General features: G+C 44.7%; 1 protein-coding gene across 5 annotated transcripts in view; it reads right to left on the bottom strand.

The window, feature by feature from the left end:
- LARGE1 (LARGE xylosyl- and glucuronyltransferase 1) overlaps window positions 1-23749 on the bottom strand; it is a 705604-nt gene that overhangs the window by 515591 nt on the left and 166264 nt on the right. For all 5 annotated transcript variants that reach the window (XM_060190108.1, XM_060190109.1, XM_060190106.1 and 2 more), the window contains one exon: window positions 20205-20392. In XM_060190108.1, the coding sequence (XP_060046091.1) occupies window positions 20205-20392 (188 nt within the window). The remainder of the gene's footprint in view (window positions 1-20204; window positions 20393-23749) is intronic.

Below are 23749 nucleotides of genomic sequence, written 5' to 3'. Positions count from 1 at the left end.
GATGATAGGTCCCAGAGGCCCAGCTCTTCGACTGTCTTGGTGACTTTATGCAAGTGTTTGAGCCCTTCGAGACTTCTATGTCCTCACTGGGATGTGGAACAAGTTCACTGGTTGGTTGTGAGGGTGGAAGGAGTCAGTCGACAGGTGACAGAGAACAGTGCTTAGCCTGTATCAAGTGTCCAGGAGGAGGAGTTACTGCTCATGTTATGTCACTTCCCATCTCCTAGAGGAAGCTGCATAGCCTGGTACACTTGGCATACATCTTAGGCTGCTGGCAAGTATCAACATACTGAATTGCCACACCCTCTTCTTAAGAGGGATGAGGACCTGAGGGTCAGAAGCTGCAAGGGTCCAAGGAAGGGGCCAAAAGCCAAGGACTGCAGACTGTCTCAAGAGCCCAGAGAAGCAAAACATGAACTCTACTCTGGAGCTTCAAGAAGGAACCATCCCGCCAACACCTATAAACTTGAGGCCAACAGAGGACTTTTGACCTGCAAAACCCTAAGGGAATCCCCCTAAGTTGCTTCAAGCCACTACCAGTGCAGTTGTCAAGGCAACAACAGTGAATAGTGCAGCCAGTCATGGTACTAGTTTGCTGGGTGCTCCTCTGTGATTGGGCCATTGTGAACACCAGGTCATGTCCAGGCCCCTCCCACACCTCCTCCCAGGATGTTTCATGCCTAGGAGTCTTCCTAAGTAACAAAGGCTCTCTTGCTGGTTCCTGGACCTTTCCAAGGACACTTTTCCCCCAATAACAAGCCAGGCCCTTCTAATTGTTTCCTCACAATGCCAAAAAAAAAAAAAAGTGCACTTGACTTTTTCTTCATGGTGTGTGTGTGTGTGTGTGTGTGTGTGTGTGTGTGTGTGTGTGTGTGTGTGTGTGTATTTAAAAGAATGTATGTTCACTGTCAAAACTGCAAAAGTTTGTATAGTGTATGTAGTCAAAAGTCCCCCAAGGGTAACAGATAACCTGTGTTTAACCTAAATTTCCAAACTGACTGTCAGGTCCCATGTTTTCTTTTTTCTTTTTTTAAAGTTTTTTAAAAATACATATTTATTTTCCCTTTTGTTGCCCTTATTTTATTGTTATAGTTGTTGTTGTTACTGATGTCGTCATTGTTGGATAGGACAGAAAGAAATGGAGAGAGGAATGGAAGACAGAGAGGGGGAGAGAAGATAGACACCTGCAGACCTGCTTCACTGCTTGTGAAGCCACCCCTCTGCAGGTGGGGAGCCGGGGGCTCGAACTGGGAAAGCTTCACAAGCAATGATACAGTGCCACAGGTGTCTCTCTTTATCTCTGCTTCTCTCTCAATTTCTCTCTGTCCTGTCAAATAAATGAGGGGAGAAAAAGAAAAAGAAAAATGGCCAATGGGAGCAGTAGATTTGTTTTAGGTTCTGAGCCCTAGTGATAAACCTGGTGGCAATTAAAAACAAATAGAAACGAAAAGGAGTAACATACACATCACTATGTGTGAGGACCGGAGTCCCAATCCTGGGCCATTACACAGGAGAGCCCCCAGAGGAAGCTTTAGAAGCAGTGGAGTGGTGCTACACTGTCTCCTCCTAACCCCCTCCCCATCTTTCATTCTCAAAAAATCAAAACAAATAACAACAACAAAAACCCCAGCAGCTGGGAGTCATAGAGTCATGCAGGGGCAGAGCCCCAGAAGAAACCTGGATGATATGGTCTGAAAGATGCTTAATGCAAAGTCAACATAAGTGCTGAAGTGGGTACACATAGGGCTCACTCCCATCATGCTGCAGGAGGATGGGAGGAAGGAGTCACTTCACAGCCTGAAGGATCCCAGTGAGTTCACCTGAGGACAGAACAAGTGGAAGCACAGAGAAAAGAGACACTTGGAGGGCCAAGTTCTGATTACTACCTTCCAGAGAAGCACCTGAAAAACACAGCAGAGATGTCTGTCTGGGCCAGAGGGGTAGGCCAGAGGGAAAAGCAGCCTCCTTTCCGTGGATCCCAGGGCCACCTGAGCACAGTTCTCTGCTTACAGAAAGACGAGGGAGGGTGAAATAGAAAATGTTGTCAATACTCATTCTCAGACATTCTTATTTATCCACCCCTTCACACCACTCGCCTTGGAGTGTTTATCCAAAACATGAAATTAAGTCGTGGGTGAGATGCTCTGCTCTCCTCAGACCTGTCTCTCTCCCAGCAGTCACAGAACAGGCTCTGGTTTGACACCAGTCCCTCTGGAACCACAAGAAAGCCTACTTTCACCTCTGGGTGGGTGATTTGGAGATTCCAGAGCTAAAAGTACCCCCCAAAACACACACACACACAGACACACACACACACACACACACACACACACACACACACAGAGTCTTTTTGGAGCAAGCCAGACATGGGACTCCTAAGAAGTACAAATGACAGACCTGGCTTCCTGGAAGGGTCTAGTTCCTCACACTGCTTGGAGCAGGCTGACCCTCATCTGTCCCTGAAGACTGGACTCAATTAAGCGGAGGGACAGGGGCCAGTGACACCTAAGGCCAGGAAAGAGGCTAGCAAGGAAAATGCAGGACTTGGAAAGTAGGCAAAAGTTAAGGCTACAAAGTTCACTTAGCCCAGAAAAGAGTTTTGATCTGGTCCATTCCAAGTACATGCCATGGGTTATTCACACAGGACATGACCAGCTTATCCCAATCTCATAAAGTAGGATGAAGGGACCTAAGACAGACAGGAACAAAATCTAGAATCATGTCTACTTACAGGTAAGAGATCTCGGCGAGCATGGCTGCTGGGGCTAGATCTTGGTTCTAAATTGCACACAAATTATCATGCTCAAGGACTCGGGTTCAATCTCCTAGTGCAGTGTGTATGTGCGGGGGGGGGCGGGATTTGAGCAGTGAAGGAGGTCTGCAGGTACCTCACTTTCGTTCTCCATAACTCCTCTGCTCTACCCTGGCCTCTAAATTTCTCTTTGTCCTATCAAGAGGAAAGGAAAGGGAAGGGAAGGGAAGGGAAGGGAAGGGAAGGGAAGGGAAGGGAAGGGAAGGGAAGGGAAGGGAAGGGAAGGGAAGGGAAAGAAAAAACAAGAAGGAACAAAGAGCCACTGAGAGCAGTAGGAACCAAGCCCCAGCAATCACCCTAGTGGCAGTTAAAAAAAAACAGATTAAATTTAAAAATCTTCCCTCTGCCAAAACCAGCCCAGCAACTTTGAGCAAGGTACTGGACGTCATCAAACCTCAGCTTGCTCATCCATAAAATGGGAACATGAGTGCCTACCTCAGAGAACAAACAGCTCCAGGGAACAAATCCATCTATACACGTCAAAGATGGAAATGCCCTTTATACAACCATTGACCTTATTATTCTTTTTTTGTGTGTGTTTTGTTTTGTTTCTGGTACTTCATCCCTTAATGAGCAGAGACTGTTCCAGGCACTGTGTCAAAGATTAAGGAATCAGAGAAGCCTAGAGACAATCAGGGTGAGGTGGTGGAGCATCTGACAGAACACACATGCTAAACTGAACAAGGCCCCAGGTTCAGTGGTCTAGTCTCCTTTTTCAAGGGGGCAGCTTCACAAGTGGTGGAGCTCTATCTCTCCCTTCCCTCTCCATTTCCCTCTGTCTCTACCCAAAAAATAAAGTTTTTTAATTATTATTTTATTTATTTATTTATTTTAATATTTTATTTATTTATTTATTTATTCCTTTTAGTTGCCCTTGTTGTTTTATTGTTGTAGTTATTATTGTTGTTGTCGTTGTTGCATAGGACAGAGAGAAATGGAGAGAGGAGGGGAAGACAGAGAGGAGGAGAGAAAGATAGACACCTGCAGACCTGCTTCACCGCCTGTGAAGCGACTCCCCTGCAGGTGGGGAGCCAGGATTCGAACCGGGATCCTTATGCCGGTCCTTGTGCTTTGCGCCAAAAGTTTTTTTTTTTTAAAGGCTAGAAATGAGTGAGGCTTCATCATATGAAGGTTGCTGAGAGCAGAACAAACAGTAGAAGCAACAATCTCTCCAGCACTTTCCAAGGCCATAGCTTACCCCAACCGCAGTGTACACAACAACTCCGAAAATGAGGGGCGTTTCATAAATGAGGTGTCGTTCAACATAACATACAGTGAACAGAAGAGCAAACAATATATGGCCAGGAGTGATAACATCTCCCTCAGAAAGGTGGTGTGAATACCGAGATTTAAATGTCAAAATAGATACAGTGTAAAGATCTAGGCTGCTCTGTAAGACAAACAGCAGATACTGGATCAGCCCTGTCATTACCAAGCAGATGATTATTAAATCCAAGTCCTGGAAGTTGGGGATGGGGAGGGGGATTCCTAGATCAGTTACCTAGAAACTTCCCTTTATCTGTGCTCTAACATCATTCTTGCTAGTTTGCATCACCACTATAGTGTAAATCTTTTTATATTATTTTATTTTTAATTTTACTTCTCCCCCCCCCCCCCCCCGTCAAGGTAATCGCTGGGGCTTGATGCCTGCATTACAAATCCACTACTCCTGGAGGCCATCCCCCCCCCCCCCCCCCGCCTTTGTTGCCCTTGTTTATCATTGTTGTTGCTGTTATTATTATTGTTTTCACTGCTGTTGGATAGGACAGAGAGAAATCAAAAGAGAAAGGGCAGACAGAGAGGGGGAGAGAAAGATAGACACTTACAGACCTGCTTCACTGCTTGTGAGGTGAACCCCTGCAGGTGGGGAGCGGGGGGCTCTAGCCAGGATCCTTACACAGGTCTTTGTGCTTCGTTCCATGTGCACTTAACCTGCTATGCTAACACCCAGTCCCTGCGTTGTGTAAATCTTGCCACAGGGAGTTCCAGAATAGCTCCCCACTTTTCAAACCTCTCATCCCAATGACCTGGGGCAGTGCTGCATTTGTTGAATGTATGAAGTCTTGGATGTTCCACCTTAATGGTTCAGAAGCTCAGTTGCCTCATCTCTGCAGTGGAACACCCTTCCCTCCCTAATGGCACTGGAGGAGGATCACTGAAATGTATGCAAGAAAAATTCATGTTCAGCTGGGCCATGCAGCCTACAGATCTGGAGACCCACTGGTACAGGAGAAAGGCTGCCTGCCTGTCTGTCACTGCCAGCTTCAGTCTCCAGCACAGCCTCTGCTCTGCAAGGGAAGACATGGACTGGTAGGAGGTGGGTCATGGAGCACCCTCTGCTGGAGGAAAGAACTACTTCCCTTTTCTTTTTCTTTTTCTTTTTCTTTTTCTTTTTCTTTTCTTTTCCTTCCCTTCCCTTCCTTTTCCTTCCCTTCCCTTCCCTTCCCTTCCCTTCCCTTCCCTTCCCTTCCCTTTCCCTCCTAACTTCCTTCCTTCCTTCCTTCCTTCCTTCCTTCCTCCCTCTCTCTATTCGTTCTTTCCTTCTTCCCCCTCCTTCCCTCCCTCCCTCCCTCCCTCCATCCCTACCTACCTACCTACCTCCCTACCTCCCTTCCTTCCTTCCTTCCTTCCTTCCTATCTCCAGGGTTGTCTCTGGGGCTCTGTGCCCTCACCCAGCATCAATTTTTTTCCCTTCTTTTTTCCTGTTCCATTTTATTCGATAAGAAAGAGAGAAATTGAGAGGGGAGTGGGGAAGTAGAGAGGAAGGGAGAAATATAAACACTGTGGACCTGCTTCACCACTCATGGAGTGTCCAATGGGCAGTGAAGGCAGGGACCCAGGTCCTTGCATATGGTAGTATGTGTGCTTAACCAGATGTGCCACCACCCAGCCCCACAAAACCACTTTTTACAGGCACTTCCCTAGAAAGAGAAGGGTGCTGGCATCTTCAGGTCTGCTCCTCAGAGTGTGGTCCTGAACAGCAGAGCCCAGGGACTCCCTGGGTGAGTTCTGCCTCAGAGAGAACATTCAGCACCAGTACTGAGGTGATAGTGCACCTGGTTGAGTGCACATGTTGCACTGTTCGAGGACCTGGGTTTGAGCCCCTGGTCCCCACCTGCAGGGGAAGAGCTTTGCGAGTGATGAAGCAGCTCTTCAGATGTCTCTGTCTCTTTTCCTCTCATGTATTTTTTAAATATTTTATTTATTTATGAGAAAGGAGAAGAGAAAGAACCAGACATCACTCTGGTACACATGCTGCTGGGGACTGAACTTAGGACCTCATGCTTTAGAGTCCAATGCTTTATCCACTGCACTACCTCCGGGACCACTGTCTCTTTCCCACTCTATCTTCCCTTCCCTCTTGATTTCTGGCTGTCTCTATCCAATAAATAAATATAATTAAAAAGAGAGACAGAACAGCCAGCATCTACAGAGCAGCTAAGGGTGCAGCCAGGGTTCAAACCCTGGGACAACAGATGCTACAGAACTGGGAAAAGCACTAGAGCTGTGCTATCTCTAAATGAAAAGGCAACTCAAGGCAGTGAAACTACACATCATACAAGGGCTGAATCTGCAAACAAAGTGTAGCTGAAACAGAAAACGACTCCATAAGCCTCCTCTCTGCCAGGCACAAGAAGGGACATAAACAGATGCCACAAACTCTTCTTTATCAATCCAGCTCTATGTTCAACAGCAGAATGAGTGGTGAGACAGGAACCACCAAGGAAAGGTGAGGTGTTGGGTGGGACAGGGCCATGCCCTGGCTCAAAGCCTGTGTTGTGCACACAACACCTTTTATACCTGACGTAAATGATGTGATGCCAGCTAATGGTATAAAGGCTGCTTCCACAAAGAATACGAAGGAGATGAAAACAGAAGACAGAGAAGGATAGACAGAAAAGGTTGGCCTGGAGGCACGGGGGCTGGACAGTCTGGGCCGCTGGCCTGGTGGCCCTGGCAGCCTCTTTTCTCCTTCAGCAATAAAGGCAGGAGCTGGCAAACAGTCTCAGCTTCTTTCCCTTTCTCCCTGGCTCTGTGTGCTTTCTTCCACATGCTAAGGGCCTCACCTCCCCAAACCTCTCTTCAGCCAGCAGACCTGACTCTTGGCCTGATAGTGGGGTCTGTGACAGACTGCAGCATTCACACATTGGGCAGTGAGGTAGATACCATGGTGACTAGGATGGCAGGAGGGTCCAGCTTATTAGATAGTCCCACTTAATTTTTTTTTTAAATTTATTTGACTGGAAAAGAAGACAGAGAGGGCAAGAAGAGGTAACTGCAGTCTTGCTCTCACTGCTGAAGCTTTCCCCCTGCAGGTGGAGATCCGGGGCTTGAACCCAGGTCCTTGGGCACTGCAGTATATGGACTCAACCAGGTGTGCCACCACCCAACCCCCAATCTTTCCACTTTTTTAGGGTAAGTCTCAGATCTGATATGATGCGCTAGCTCTTCATTTTTAACTATTAATAACAAATTCCAAAAATGGTAAATGTATATGTTAGGCCAAACTCACCAGAATTGTGAGTCAGAAAAGGCAACTGATCCCTACGTAGAAATCAATGAGGGCAGGGGGTAGATAGCATAATGGTTATGCAGAGATTCTCAAGCCTGAGTCTACAAGGACCCAGGTTCAATCCCCTCACAACACCATAAGTCAAAGCTGAGAAGTGATCTGACAATGAAATACTACTAACAATAATGCAATGAGGGAAAGCAATAGCAATTATAACTTAAATAGTACACACCCTTTTCATGTTTCTATTACTTTAACAATACGCTATGTAAAAACTTCCTTTCTTTCCAGGCACTCGGGTTTTATAAGAGGCACATTTGGTGACTAGTGTACATGGGGAAAATTACTCAGTGTGGCTTAGAGTCCACATCAGGAAATCACATTGCTTCAAGACCTACAGGAGCTATGTCACTGCTACTGTTCTGGTAAGAACACTGGTCTTGTTCCAAATTAACGGAGATGCTTTCAGAATTAAGGGTTTATGAGCAAAATTCAGATCTGAAAGTCAGCACTGTGATCAGACCCTCACAGGGGTAATAAGCATCCAAATGGTGAGGCAGATCAGGAAGGAAGAAAGGAGACGTGGTAAAACATAAGTGTTAAACATCTCTCCCCAAAGAAAAGTTTCATGTGTAAAAGGCATTTGAATTTCAAAGTTAAACAGTGACACAGATTTGAAAATCCCAAAGGTTAATAAAATTCTTCTCATTTGCCAAGGATGCACAACCCAGAAAAATCACTTTAAACGCAGAGACTTAATACCCAGAGCTGCAAGAACTGTTTTAAAAAATGACATACTGAAAAGTAAGCATAAAAGAAATCAGAAATAAATGTGTTGATGACTTGTCAAAGTGAGTTCACATCTGTAAACAACAAACAGATAACAAGAACAAAAGTATTCCCTCCATGGATTGACCTGTCAACGCCCATGTCCAGTGGAGAAATAATTACAGAAGTCAGACCTTCCACTTTCTGCACCCCATAAAGATCTTTAGTCCATACTCCCAGAGGGATAAAAAATAGGAAAACTTCTAAGGTGGGAGTGTGAAACTCTGGTGGTGGGAACTGAACTGTATGGAATTGTACCCCTTATCCCACAGTCTTATCAATCATTGTTAAATCAATAACAATTTTTTTAAAAGTCTTCCCTCTACTCTGTCCCACTCTTTATTCTACCCCAGGTGAATTTCTGAATTTACCTGTGAATTTTGGAAATTCTGAATGTACCTCTACCTGTCTCCTTTGGCTTAAGACTGTAAATGTATTCATTTTCATTACGGTATAGTATTCTGCACTATACAGCTATGCCATTATGTGTTTAATTTATTGTGAACTAACATTTCAAGAATTTCCTGTTGGCACCAAGACATACTGTGCTAATGTGAACATTCTAGAATATAACTGGTATAAAAAAGGGCGCCAGATCTCTTTGGTGTATAACTAGAGATAGGATAGCAGGTCATGAAACTAGCAAGAGTTCATCTATGAGTGTGCCCACCTTCGCATTCAGGCTGTCCAGGTTTAAGTCCCTGGTCTTCTACAGGGGAGTACTGAGGCACTGAGGGAAGCCTTGGTGCTGTGTTGTTTCCCTTTCTGTCTGAAAGTCTACCTGTAGAAGTGATTCTCAATGAAAAATGAGAGAGAGACGGGGTGGAGGGGTAGAGAGATAAAGAGGGGACAGAGAGAAAGAGAGAGACATGATGATTCTGCTTAATTTTGAGGGGATAATACCAGTGATTTTTGACAAAGTAAACAGATGGTTTAAAAATAAATAAGCCAAAGGCCAGGTGGTAGCACACCCGGTTGAGTGCACAAGTTATATGTGCAAGGAACTGGTTCAAACCCCTGCTCCCCACCCTCAGGAGGAAAGCTTCAAGAGTGGTAAAGCAGTGCTGCAGGTGTCTCTCTCCCTCTCTTATCACCCCTTCCCTTCTCAATTTCTGTCCTATCAAATTGAAAGAAAGGAAGGAAGGGAAGGAGGGAGGGAGGGAAGGAAGGAAGGAAGGAAGGAAGGAAGGAAGGAAGGAAGGAAGAAAGGAAGGAAGGGAGGGAGGGAAAAAATGGCTACCAGAAGTGGTGGATTCATCATGCAGGCAACCAAGCCCCAGTGATAACACTGGTGGCAATAAATAATAATAATAGAGAGGCTACTCAACCCAACAGATCTCTCCCTCTTCCTCTTGTTAAATTGGCATCTTAAATGAAAACACTTTAACATCAAACTTCCAAAGAGCAGACATTCTAAGTCTTTGTTTTCAGAAAAATCTTAATCATTGGTCATTAATTAAACACTTACTGTAAACAAGTGTCTCTCTTTCTCTCTACCTCTTCACCCTCCCCTCTCAATTTCTCTCTGTCCTGTCAAATAAAATAGAAAGAAAAAGGGGGGGGAATGGCTGCCAGGAGCAGCAGATATATAGTGCTAGCATCTAGCCCCAGCAATATCCCTTGGGTAACAATTAGAGGAAGAGAAGGAAGAGGAAGAAGAAGAAGGAAGAGAAGAAAGTGGGATGGTACAATATCCCTTTGATTGTTTCCACAAGATATGAAGAGGATGGAAGAGTGTGTGGAAGAAATCAACTGGGAGATTCAATGACTCCCAAAGCTATGTACACTCCAACTTTCACAGCTTGTGAATAGGTTGCCTTACATGGAAAAAGGGATTCTGCAGGTGTGATTAAGTTGACAATTCTGAGTTGACAATTCTGCAGGTGTGATTAAGTTGACAGTTCAGGTCAATTATCCTGGAAAAAATTGATGGACCCAATCTCATAATAAGCGTCTTTTTTTTTAATTTATTTTTTATTTAACAAAGGATAAATTAACAAAACCATAGGGTAGGAGGGGTACAACTCCACACAATTCCCACCACCCAATCTCCATATCCCATCCCCTCCCCTGATAGCTTTCCCATTCTCTATCCCTCTGGGAGCATGGACCCAGGGTCGTTGTGGGTTGCAGAAGGTGGAAGGTCTGGCTTCTGTAATTGCTTCCCGAGAAGCAAGAGGATCAGAGTTGAAGGAGATATGAGCTAAGTAGTCACAATCAGAGAGACTGATCTGAAGATGTCACTTCTCACTGTGGAGACAAAGGAAGGGGCCACAAGCCAAGGAAAACAACAGGCTGAAAAAGGCCAAGAGAGCCCCCACCCACAGAGTTCAAGAGGAGAAATCTGGGAGTCAGGCGGTAGTGCAGTGGGTTAAGCACACATGGCGCGAAGCGCAAGGACCTGCTGGTTCGAGCCCCTGGCTCCTCACCTGTAAGGGAGTCGCTTCTCAGGCAGTGAAGCAGGTCTGCAGGTATCTATCTTTCTCTCCCCCTCTCTGTTTTCCCCTCCTCTCTCCATTTCTCCCTGTCCTATCTAACAACATGAGGACATCAATAACAACAATGATAACAACAACAACATTAAAAATAAAAACAAGGACAACAAACGGGAAAATAAAGAGGAGAAATCTAGAATTTTAGTCTAATGAGACTGTATCTGCATTTCTGGCAACCAGAACTATAAGATAATACATTTATAAGGGGTCTCCCCCTTACCCCACTAAGTTTGTGGTCATTCATTATAGCAGCTACAGGAAATTACAGCAGCTAATACAAGAAAGCTGCTGGAATTCACAGAAACCAGATTCACTGACGTTGGTCCGAGTTTCCAGCTTTTCCATGAAATGCAGCCAACTAAAATATCAGGGTCATTTTCTCCACGACAGCAAGACTGCCCTTATTGTTTTAAGATCCAAGGTTGAGGGTCAGCAAAAGAGCTCACTTAAGATAATGTGGTGCTAGGCTTCCCTGGATTGAAGACCCCACCAATGTGTCCTGGAGCTCAGCTTCCCCAGAGTCACACCCTACTAGGGAAAGAGAGAGGCAGACTGGGGGTATGGACTGACCAGTCAACGCCCATGTTCAGCGGGGAAGCAATTACAGAAGCCAGACCTTCTACCTTCTGCAACCCTCAATGACCCTGGGTCCATGCTCCCAGAGGGATAGAGAATGGGAAAGCTACCATGGGAGGGGGTGGGTTATGGGGATTGGGTGTTGGGAATTGTGTGGAGTTGTACCCCTCCTACCTTATGCTTTTGTTCACTAATCCTTTCTTAAATAAAAAATTAAAAAAAAAAAAAAAAAGATAATGTGGTGCTTTGCCAAGAAGCTGTTCCAGGTTAGAGGCTGGCCCCCACAGTAATGAAGGAAGCTGCTGGTCTGTGGTCTCTTGCCCAGTCTTTCTACCTCTCTGTCTCAGAGTTTCTATGTGATAAAGTCAGACCAGACTGGTAAAGTCCCAAAGATGAAACTTCCTACCAACCCTCTCTTCACCCTCTCCATCCCCCAACCCCCCCACGCCCAAATTCAAAGTCTGAGTGTAAAAAATGTAGAGGTCAGAGCCAGGAGGATGGCTCAGCATGTTAGGGCATAGATTTGCATTCTTGAGGCCCCAAAGGTCCTTGGCTCAGTCTCTGCTAGACAGTACTCTGATTCCTCTCTGGCTCTATCTAATAAAATAAAGAACTCAAAAATTTTAGTAGAGGACCTGGTGGTGGCACATCTGGTTAAGCACACACATTACAGTACACAAGGACCCAGGTTCAAGCCCCTGGTTTCCACCTGCAGGGGGAAAGCTTCATGAGTGGTAAAGCAGGGCTGCAGGTATCTCTCTGTATCTTTCCCTCTCTATCTCTCCCTCTCCTTCAATTTCTCTCTGTTTTATCCAATAATAAATACATAAAAATATTTTTAAAAAATTAATAGCCCAGGAGGTAGGTAGCACAATGACTAAAGCACTGGACTAAAAAGTCCATGCTCCCAGAGGGATAGAGAATGGGAAAGCTATCAGGGGAGGGGATGGGATATGGAGATTGGGTGGTGGGAATTGTGTGGAGTTGTACCCCTCCTACCCTATGGTTTTGTTAATTTTTTTCCAGGGATGTTCTGGCTCTCCCTTTCCCGTTCTATCATTAATTAATAATTTTTTTAATTTCAAGCGTTGGGAGCCAGGTAGTGGTGCAGGCATTACAATGTGCATGAACCTGGGCTCAAGCTCCTGGTCCCCACAGGGGGAAAGCTTCACACACAGTGAAGCAGGTCTGCAGTGCTCTCTCTCTCTCTCTCTCTTTCTGTATTTCCCATTTTCCTCTAAATTTCTCACTGTCCTATCAAATAGAATAAAGCTTTTTTAAAAAAAAATTTAAAGAAAATTAAGGGACTGGACAATGGCACACCCAATATCATGAGCAAGGACTCAGGTTCAAGACCCCAGGCCCCATCTACAGGGGGAAAGAGGAAATGGAGACTGGAAAATGGGAACTTTACAAGCAGTGAAAGAATGCTGTAGCTATCTCTCTTTCTCCCATTCTCTCCTCAATTTTTCCCCATCAAATATATATACATATATATATATATATATATATATAATTTTTATTGAGGCATCAATATATATATTTTTTAATTTTAATGAAAAGTAGTGGTGACCTCAGTAAGCATCTCACAAACTAATAAATCAAAAGGCCTCTCAGATTCCATTGGCCCCAAATGAAAACCACAGACACCAGCAGCCCCTCTGTGCCCTGTGGCTTGGATGCCACTCATGCTTGCTCATGTTCACATGCCCATGCTTTGTGGGGTTTTGCTTATATTCAGCACTAATGGCTATTAAGCACGGGCTAAGAAAGCTCTTCATTTCTAATCTATTGAGAAGAAAATCAATACGACTTTCATGTTACAGCTTCTATTTCATTTTGCATTCAGCATCCGCTGTTCCTCTACCCCATAATATCCTTATTAAGTGATCCATTTGGGCCATTGGCAGGGAGACAAAATAGCTTTGCAGCCATCCGAGCTGTCACACAGCATAGCCTTGGGGGAGATTAAAACCTTCCATAACTTACTCACTAGGACAGGCACAGTATGAATTCACAGATTTCCTGGAATGTTCTCAGGGCTGAGGGGTGGGGTGGGGGACAGGTGTAAGGTAAGAAGGTGAGAAACAAACAGGACTCAGATGAAAGGCCTCAGACGGGCCAGTGTAATAGCTCACTTAGATAGTATGTTGCTTTAACTGGCCCTCACTGCAATGAAGGAAGTTTAGGTGCTGTGGTCCCACCCCCCTACCCCACCCACACTGTCTTTATCTAAAAAAAAAGTCCCAGGAATCCCCTAGTCCTTTTCTCCTGTGCTCTTTGTCCTTTCCTCCTCATAATCATAAAGAAAGTGCTTTCCTTGGCTCATCTAATGATGGCCCTTTTTGGTAAATACTGGACACCCCATCATTTGGGGCCCTAGTCAGGGAATCTTTGGATTCCAACATAGATATGATGGAGTTAGATATGTAGTAGAGACCCCTCTTCACCATCACCGGTAACTTCCATCAGGAATATAAGCATAAAACCTCTTGTGGGCCACTTTAGGAACAAGACAAGAGGTGGTGACAAGATGTGGTGCAGGCTGAACTGGATGCAGAAATTAATATCTGGTGCCTCTTTATGACACTGATTTTAAATGTTTAGGACAGCACCTTTTGAAGATGTTTACTTTCAAAGATCCCCTCCACCTTCCTGGCTACCCTATTTCACCCTCACCTGAGGGGAGCTCCTGCAAGGGACAGGTTATGAATTATTGCAGGGTGGTGTGTGCGAACTGTTTTCTGAATGGCTGAAAAGGCACCCTGGTTCCACATGCTGATAACTCAGTAACAGCTGAGTGCTTCTCCTCTAGGGACAGAAAAGAGAGAATGGCCCCCAACAATAAAACCCACCAAGTTCCAGGAAAAAAGTGTGTGCCCGGTAGGAAATAACAGTCCCGATCCAAATTCAAAGGGAGGAACTTAGACTATTTGAGTTGCAGTCACAGCCAGGAGAGGGGAGGCTGCAGAAGCCTGTGGTGAGACCTCAGAGTCACAGACAGACAGTGCTTACAGAGACGGCCCAGCTTACCAGTGGCTGTTTCCTGCAAACCCAGACAACATTCCTTCCTTCCTTCCTTCCTTCCTTCCTTCCTTCCTTCCTTCCTTCCTTTATTAGTGATTGAATATTGATTCACAAAATTATAAGATAATAGGGCTATAATTCCATACCTTTCCCACCACCAGAGTTCTCTGTGTCCTCATCCCCTCCATTGGAAACTGCAACTCGTGGTTGCAGATATGGGTTGGCTTTATCTCTATACCTGTCTATATCAGTACATCTATATCTACATAGATAGTTTATGTTTTTTTAATATTTATTTATTTCCTTTTGTTGCCCTTGTTTTATTGTTGTAGTTATTATCACTGTTATTGATGTCGTCATTGTTGAATAGGACAGAGAGAAATCAAGAGAGGAGGGGAAGACAGAGAAAGGGGAGAGAAAGATAGACACCTGCAGACCTGCTTCACCACTTGTAGGTGAAGGTGGGGAGCAGGTGGGGAGCCGGGGGCTCGAACTGGGATCCTTACGCCAGTCCTTGTGCTTTGTGCCATGTGTGCTTAACCCGCTGCGCTACTGCCTGACTCCCTGGTTTGTTTGTTTTTTTTCTTAACCAGAGTACTGCTCAGCTCTGGTTTATGGTAGTGTGGGAGATTGAACCTGGGACTTTGGAGCTTTAGACATATATATATGTCTTTATATAACCGCTACCCCTAGATTTTCCCCCCATTTTTTTTATAGTCCTGCTTTCATTTCCTCCCAAGTTATATCTATATCTATTACTACTTCCGAGTGTCCTTCCTTTTTTTCCCCCTCTGTTCTCCCAGATAAGAGAAACAGTGTCTGGCTTCCTCTGGTTTGTTCCAGATTCACTTCCCTTTTAGTGATGATATAAAAGCAAGATTCCTGGTGACAAAGTCTTTGGGTCCTGGTGGAATTGGGGTTCAAAGCCCTATGGCTGGACTCCTTTCTGGTCAGAATTTTCTAAGGCCCCATGAAGAGGGATGAAACTGGAGTTGGCAAAATAGTGCACCTGCTTTGCCATACCTAAGACCCAGGTTCAAACCTGGCTTCTCCACTGGCGGGGGAAGGGGAAGGAGGCGGGAGGAAACTTTGGTGCTATGGTATCTGATCTCTTTCCAATTCAATTTCCTCTCTCTCTCTCTCCCTCCCCCACCCACTGAAAAAGTCAGCCTGGAATGGTGAACCATAGTGATGACAAATTTAAAAGAAAGAAAGAGGAGAAAATGGGGCTGGTGGAGACTCAACTCCAAATCCTGATGCCAACAGTGTCTGAATCCCACTCATGGAGAGTTCTAGAGGCTGCTCTCCGAAGATTCGTCACAATTAAGCAGGATTAAGGTTGGGGAGATAGCATAATAGTTATGTGAAAAGACTTCCTTCTATGCCTGAGTCTCTGGGGTTTAATCCCCCGTACCACCTTAAGACAGTTGAGCAGTGTTCTGGTTAAAAAACAAACAACAACAACAAATCTTGATAAAATAAACAAATCAATAAAATTAAACAGGGCTGAAACATTAAGAAGCCTACCTAAAGCATGAATGATATTTGCAGCAGGGCACACAGCAACTCTGTCCTTATTTATGATACTACTTACAATGGAAACAGAAAATGCAAGGGTGTCAATATATGGATTGCAGTGTTACGCTTAACCACAGAGAGGAGAACATCTGTATGGTCTGTCGGGAAGTGTGTTGAGGTCAGCAGGAGCTCTGGGAGCTGGCCCTGGTTTCCTTGCTAGGGCCTTTTCTCTTTCATTTTTTTTTCTATTATTAGAGAGAAATTGAGTGAGGACTGGGAGACAGAGAGAAGAAGAGAAAGATAGACACCCGCAGACCTGCTCCACCACTTGTGAAGCAGAATCCCTGCAGGTGGTGAGTGGGGTCGTGGGGTCTTAAACCCGGGTCCTTGCACTTGGTAATAACTTGAGCTTAACTGGATGCACCACCGCCTGGTGGCCCTCAGACATTTTCTCTATACTCTCAGGATTTCTGGATCAAGAGAGGTAGAGGAGGTCACTCATCCTATCCAAATGTGCCAGACGGCCTGCTCCCTCCCACACTGTGCTGTGTCTCCTGCTCTGTTCTCACCACCACCTTCCAGGAAAGCTCACTCCAGCACTGAACAGACTGATACTCCCCATGCAGCGCTGGGTCTCTAGCTGCCTGCCTCATTCCTGCATAGATTCAGGGCACCTGATTGATCCTAAGCTTTCTATTGCGTGCCAATCTGACTGGGAAAGTCATTGAGCACACATATTACAATGTGCAAGGGCCCAGGTTCAAGCCTCCAGTCCCTACCTGGGGAGTGAAAGGAAGCTTCAGGAGCCAGGTAGCAGTGCTATAGAACTGACTCTCTCTGTCTCTCTCTCTCCATATAGATATATATATATCCCTCTCCCCTCTCAATTTCTCTCTGTCTTATCAACTAAAATCCATTCAAAAAAAAGGAAAGAAATTCTAGAAAAAGAAAAAACAATTTTTGTGGTTTATGTTCTTTTTAAAAAATTTTCCAACTTTAATATTTTATTCATTTTATCTTAATAAGGTTGATACAAACAGAAGCACTAGAGCACTGCTCAGCTCTGGCTTACAGTGGTGCTAGGACTGAACCCAGGAGCTTGGAGCCTCAGGCATGAAAGTCTTTTGTAGAACCGTTTGTAGAACCGTTATGCTGTCTCCCCAGCGCAGCAATTTATGTTCTTATCAACATCACTGCTATTACTACTATAGTCTCATTAGTATTATTATTATCAGCATCCTCAACAGTCTGTGCACCATCAAAAGCAAGTCTTTTAACATACTGAACTTATATATCACTGACTGCCCTTGATTTTCACTCATAAGGCATCTTGCATCAACCCTGGGAGATCAATAACACCTCACTTTCCTCCCCAGACAATTCCTTTACCCAAAAATCCACACTCACCCATAGCATCATTGGTTCTGCTAGGCTGCTTAGATGGAAGCTGCAGGAGCCCAGGCCTACACTGGGTGGGGAGAGTCACAGGAGTGTGTCACACAGGGCCCTTCCCTACTCTTTGGGGACAGAGCCCCACCTCATTTATATTCAGACCAGCTAACTCAAGGCAAATCTCAGCAAAGTGAAGCAGAACTCCTAATTAAAAGGTAGCCTTGAGCTGTCAATAAAATCATGCATCAAGGAAATGTTGAAAAACACAGTGGTGACTATTTTGAGACAGATTTTTTTATTTGAATTTTTTTTTTTTAAATCTCATGTGCTCTGCCATACTGCCATTCCTTTCCACCCTGAAGCTCAGAGAATCATCTTCAAAATGCAGAACCTGGCACCCTGCAACTGTCTATGAGACTGCTGACTGGAAGAGTGGCCAGACTGTACTGGATATTTATTTATTTATTTATTTATTTATTTATTTAATTAATTTATTTTTTTTGCCATCAGGGTTATCGCTGGGGCTTGGTGCCTGAACAACAAATCCACTCCTCTTGGTGGCCATTTCCCCCTTCCATTCTTTTTCCTGTTCCTTCCTTCCCATTCTTTTTTTTTTAGAGAAAAGAAATTTTATTCAGGGTTAGGTTATACAAAGAGACTCTCATGCCTGAGGCTCTAAAGTCCCAGGTTCAGTTCCCCAAACCACCATAAGCCAGAGCTCAGTAATGCTCTGGTAAACAAAACAAACAACCAAAGGAGAAAAAAAAAAGAAGAAATTTTATTCACATGTAAGGGAAAACTGGTGTTTTCCTATAGAGAAAAAAGTACTGAGTTTTTTGATTAGGTATTTTCTTTTAAAAAAAAAAAAGTTATAAAATAAAAAATATCAATAAGACCATAGAATAAGAGGGGTACAATTCCACACATTTCCCACCACCTGAGTTCCATATCCCATCCCCTCTCCTAAAAGCTTTCCTATTCTTTATTCCTCTAGAAGCACAGACCCAGGATTATTATGGGGTGTGGAAGGTGGAAGGTCTGGCTTCTGTAATTACTTCTCCATTAGACATTTTATTTGATAACACAGAGAAAATTTGAGAGGGAAGGGGGAGATAGAGCAAAGAGACACCTGCAAATCTGTTTCACTACTCATAAAGTTCCCTCCTGTAGGTGGGAAGTGGGGTGGGGTTCAGAGCTGGGTCCTTGCACATGGTAGTGTGTGCACTTAACCAGGTGCACTACTACCTGGCCTCCTATCTGTTCTTTATGATATAATTTCCTACAATTCTTATTTTCTTCTTCTTTTACTTTTTTTTTTAAATTTTTATTTGATAGGACAGGGGAATTGAAAGGGGAGGAGGAGATAGGGAGAGAGAAAGATAGATACCTGCAGGCTTGCTTCACTACTCATGAAGAGTCCCCTCCCCACTGCAGGTAGGTGCTGGAGAGGTTTGAACCTGGGTCCTAGTGCATGGTAATGTGTGTGCTTAATCAGGGACTATCTACCACCTGGCCCCTAGTCTGGCCCTTTCTACTTATTTCTGGAAAGTGAGAGGAAGTAACACTTGTTTTCATCTGCTTAGTGGGGGACAACTTGTTGGTGGCTCTCCCACACTGGGCAGGAGGGTCAGAAAGTCTAGTCCTCCACCAGGCCTAGTCAGGCCTGACATCTCCAACCTCCATCGCCACCTCCCCACCTCCACCCAGCCTTCACAATGCACAGGGCATTCACAATGCACAGAGATCAAATGAGAGCCCGGCAGCCTCCTGCAACACACTGAGATGGGTCTGTTATCACTGCATCCCCAGCTCCTGGCTCACAACCATGTTAAACGCCAGCCCAGCAATATTTACAAGGGAAGGAGGAGCGTGCAAAGAAATGAATGGAGTCATGGCAGGATGAATGACACATCTGGCTCCACGAACAGTGAGGGGATTTCTGCAGGGCCTGACCTTAGCTCTCACACAGTGCAGGGCTGGCACAGCTGATGTTTGACCTTTGAGAAACATGCACCCAGTCCAGCCCCAGCATTGTGGAACTTTTTTATTTTTTATTTCTTGCCATCAAGGTTATTTCTGGGGCTCAGTCCCTGCATGGCAAATCAACTGCTCCCTACAGTCATCACCTCCCTTTTTTATTCACTTTTGGTAGAGACAGAGAGGGACTGAGAAGGAAGGAGACAGAGAGGAAGAAAGAAAGAAGCACTTTACTATCACTTGTGAAGCTTCCCTGCTGCAGGTGGGGCCCGGGGCTTGAACCTGGGTTCTCATACATGGTACTGTATATACTTAACCAGATGTATCACCACCCAGCCCCCTTACTAAGTCTTATTTGGATTTGATTTTATCTTTTTCTCCTCACATTGCAGACTCCATCTGTTGTCCTATATAAAACCAGGCAAGTGTTTTTCTGTGACTAGAAATCAATTTATTTATTTTTGATACTAGAGTTATTGCTGGAGCTCAGTACCTCAATAACTCCACTGGTAGCACTTATTTTTTCTTTGATAGAGGATGAGACAGAAATGAGATAAAGAGATGGAGTGGGAGAGAAAGAGAGACACTGCAGCACTGCTCCACCACTCATGAAGCTTCCTCATGTGGAACTCACATGTGGTATCTGGGAGCTTGGGCCTGGATCCTTGTGCACGGTGACATGTGTACTCTGCCAGCTGAGCCACCACTCAGTATCCCTAGCATTAATACTCTTTATTTTAAGATTTTATTTAGTTAATAAAGACAGAAATCAAGAGATAAGAGAGACAGAGAGGGAGAGAGAGACAGAGACACCTGCAACACTGCTTTACCACTTCTGAAGTTTTCACTTTGCAGGTGGGGACCAGGGGCTTGAACCTGGGTTCTTGAGCATAGTAACGTGGGTGCTCAACCAGGTACATCACTGCCCAGCCCCCTCATCATCAATATTCTACACTGCACAAAATGTCAGTGGAGTTAGTCAAGATAGACATTCTTCCCATGACTCTGGGATAGCCTATTCTCTCTTTTCTCCTCTTGCTTGTTTAAGCAAAGTTTCCAATCTTACCTTCGAAGCTCCCAGAAAACAGGTAAACCCAGGTGATGGCTGGGATGCAGAGCAGAGTTAGCGAGGCAGCCAGGAATTTCCGTCTCCCTCTGCAGATTCCCAGCATCCTCTCAGACGTAGCAATCCCTAGTTGTAGTGCCGTTTCTCTGTTCGGAGCACGAAGTCCTTGGCCTCCCTCATAATACTTCCTGGAAGAAAGAACACAGAGGCAGGGTTGACTTCTTAGCTCTGTACTGGGGTGCAAGGTGCACAAGAGATACACCTCACATGTCCTATAAGGCCTAGCTTGCCCAGAATTTTTTGTTAACATTTTTTACTATTTATTTATTTAATAGAACAGGGAGAATATGAGAGGGGGAAAGGAGATAGAGAGCAAGAGAGAAAGAGAGACATCTGTTGCCCTGTTCCATAGCTGGTAAAGCTTCCCCCATGGAGGTGGGAACTGGGGACTTGAACCCAGGTCCTTGTACATGCAAAGAACCAGATGTGCTACTGTCTTGTAGTTCACTAAAACAGAAAGTTCTTTAGAAATAAAGGATGAGAGAAACTATAAGGGCTACCTTAACTCTCATGCATTTTAAAACATTCTATTTTATAACATTTATAATTTTAAAAATAAGACAAAAATTATCATCTTTATTTTTTAAAGATTTTTATTTATTTATTCATGAGAAAGATAGGATGAGAGAGAAAGAACGAGACATCACTCTGGTACATGTGCTGCCAGGGGTTGAACTCAGGACCTCATACTTGAGAGTCTAATGTTTTATCCACTGTGCCACCTCCCAGACCACTAAAACATTATTTTAAAAATTTGAACTCCAAAATAAATATATTAGTCTTTGAATTCCAAGAGTCCTTGATGCTCTGCAAATAGTATAACACATGCATTACATGGTATAAGTTAGTTTTCTTGTTTTTAATATTTTTATTCTGAATGAGGGAGAGGGAGAGAAAATGCACAACACAGCTCTGCCATTTTATGTAGTGTCAGGAATCAAACCCAGCACCTCAGGCACACAAGGCATGTGCTTTACCACCAAGCCACCTCCTTTCCACTGCTGCAGGCTAATTTTGAGGTCTGAACTGACACCCTTGCTAAAAGGGGCATTTAGCACCTTTTATGTACCAAACACCAACTAGGTGCTATGATTTCAAAAAAGACTTAATGAGGTTATCTTCAAAGAGCACAGTCTAACTAGTAAGACCAAAAACAAGATATCCCCAGTGACTCCAAGACTGTGATGACTGGGTCTTGGTAAGGAGCTGGATGAGGTAGGTGAGGGCACTAATGTTCAGTCAGAAAGAAGAAGAAAAAAAAAAAAAAAACAGCAGCCCTATATTCCAGGTAGAGAGGACTCTGGAAAGTTCTCAGGGCCAGTAGACAAACACACACAAAAGACAGAAGGAGCTGTCCAAGATGGGGCATCTCACCACAGCTGACAACATATCAGACATGGCTGGGATAGCCTCAATGGGGTAGAAGACCCAGGAGTTTTGACCTGAGTGTTTGACTAGCAAGTCACATGATTTATCAAATGATTCTGAAAACTATCAGACCATGCAATTTCCTCTCTGCCCACTTCCAAACACACTCATCATGCTGTTGGCCAAAGGAAACAGAAGTCCACATGGAATCTCCCTGGCTGCACAGCCTGGCCTATCGAGGGCTTTTTGCACTACCAACGCCCATGTTCAGCGGGGAAGCAATTACAAAAGCCAGACCTTCTACCTTCTGGACCCCATAATGATCCTGGGCCCATACTTCCAGAGGAATAAAGAATAGGAAAGCTATCAGGGGAGGAGATTGGATACAGAGTTCTGGTGGTGGGAACTGTGTGGAATTGTACCCCTCTTATTCTATGGTCTTGTCAATATTTCCATTTTATATATTTAAAAAAGTGGTACTACATGGATGATACAACAGTACTTCCTTCTCTCTTTGTGTCTCTCTCATATAGAATGACAAGGAAGACAGTTGGAGAGGTAGTATAATGGTTATTCAAAAATACTTTTATGCTTGAGGTACCAAAGGTCCCAGGTTCAATTTCCAGCATCATCATAAACCAGAGTTGAGCAATGCTCTAGTGTGTGTGTGGAGGGGTTGGGGGAGGAGACAAGAAAGGAAGGGAGGGAAGGAGGGAGAAAGGAAGGGAAACTCAATGGTAAAACCTTACAAAATTCATTTAGGTCCCAAACTGAGGCTACAATCACATGACAGATTTGGGTGAATGATTCTAACTAAAAGTTTGGCTAAATCCTGCCACTCCCACACTGTAGCACCCTATGAATCTTTTTTTTTTTTTTTGTAAGGACCTTCCCCAGTACCTAAGAAAGCAAAGAGCCAGTTCTCATTGAGCTTATACAAGAGGTTCTATAGCAAGAAGGGGTTCTTCAACTTAGTCACCCTTCACTGCTCTTGCCCCCTCTGCAGGATGCCAGTGACTTCCAAGTCCTTATTGTGGAATCTCTTTCCCTTTTTCCTCAACTCCAATCCAGATCAGTAGTGTCCTCTTCTTCTTCTTCTAGTGTTTGCCCTTTCTTCTTCTTCTTCTAGCGTTTGCCCTTCTTCCGTAGCCAGTCAACAGCATCAGGTTGAGCCTGATGTAAAGTCTCGAGACCTCCTTTGAATCTGGAGAGGTGGCAGTCGTTGACTATGTGGGTCATAGTCTGTCTGTAGCCGCAGGGGCAGTTCGGGTCGTCTCTGGCTCCCCAGCGTCATGGCGCACTGGCCATGGCCTGTTCGATAGCGATCGAGGAGGGCCCAATCATAAGGTGCTAGGTCAAAGCCGGGTTGACGCTTGCAGGGGTCTGTGATGAGGTGTTTGTTCTTTACCTCAGCTGACTGCCTGCTCTGTTTCCAAGAGACTGGAACAGAGAAGTTCAGTGTAGGCGTAGGGGACCAGATTGGGTAACGAGACGTCAAGCGTTGAACGTCAAGCGTTTGCCCTTCTTCCGTAGCCAGTCAACAGCGTCAGGTTGAGCCTGATGTAAAGTTTCGAGACCTCCTTTGAATCTGGAGAGGTGTCCTCTTGATCTCTTGTTCTAGTTAACCCCTCTTCTGTAGTTTGAAACCCCTTAAGGGCAAAGGATCCAGATCCACTAGGCTTTGTTTTTTTGTTTGTTTGTTTGGTTTTGTTTTTTGCCTCCAGGGTTATTGCTGGGGCTCAGTGCCTGTACCATGAATCCACTACTCATGGAGGCCATTTTCCCCCCTTTTGTTGCCCTTGTTGTTGTAGCCTTGTTGTATTTGTTGTTGTTGATGATGCCGTTCACTGTTGGATAGGACAGAGAGAAATGGGGGGGGGAGACAGAGGGGGGGGAGAAAGATAGACACCTGCAGACCTGTGAAGGGACTCCCCTGCAGGTAGGGAGCCTAGGGCTCGAACTGGGATCCTTATGCCAGTCGTTGCGTCAGTCCTTGCGCTTTGCACCACATGCGTTTAACACGCTGCACTACTGCCCAACCCCAACCAGTAAGCTTTGTTGTTAGCTTCTGCCTAAGAGCTGCATGTTAAAATAGAGGCTTTACTTGACCTTGTCTG

The sequence above is a fragment of the Erinaceus europaeus genome, chromosome 4, assembly GCF_950295315.1.
Source record: "Erinaceus europaeus chromosome 4, mEriEur2.1, whole genome shotgun sequence".
Taxonomy (NCBI): Eukaryota; Metazoa; Chordata; class Mammalia; order Eulipotyphla; family Erinaceidae; genus Erinaceus; species Erinaceus europaeus.
This window is presented reverse-complemented; position numbering and strand designations above follow the sequence as displayed.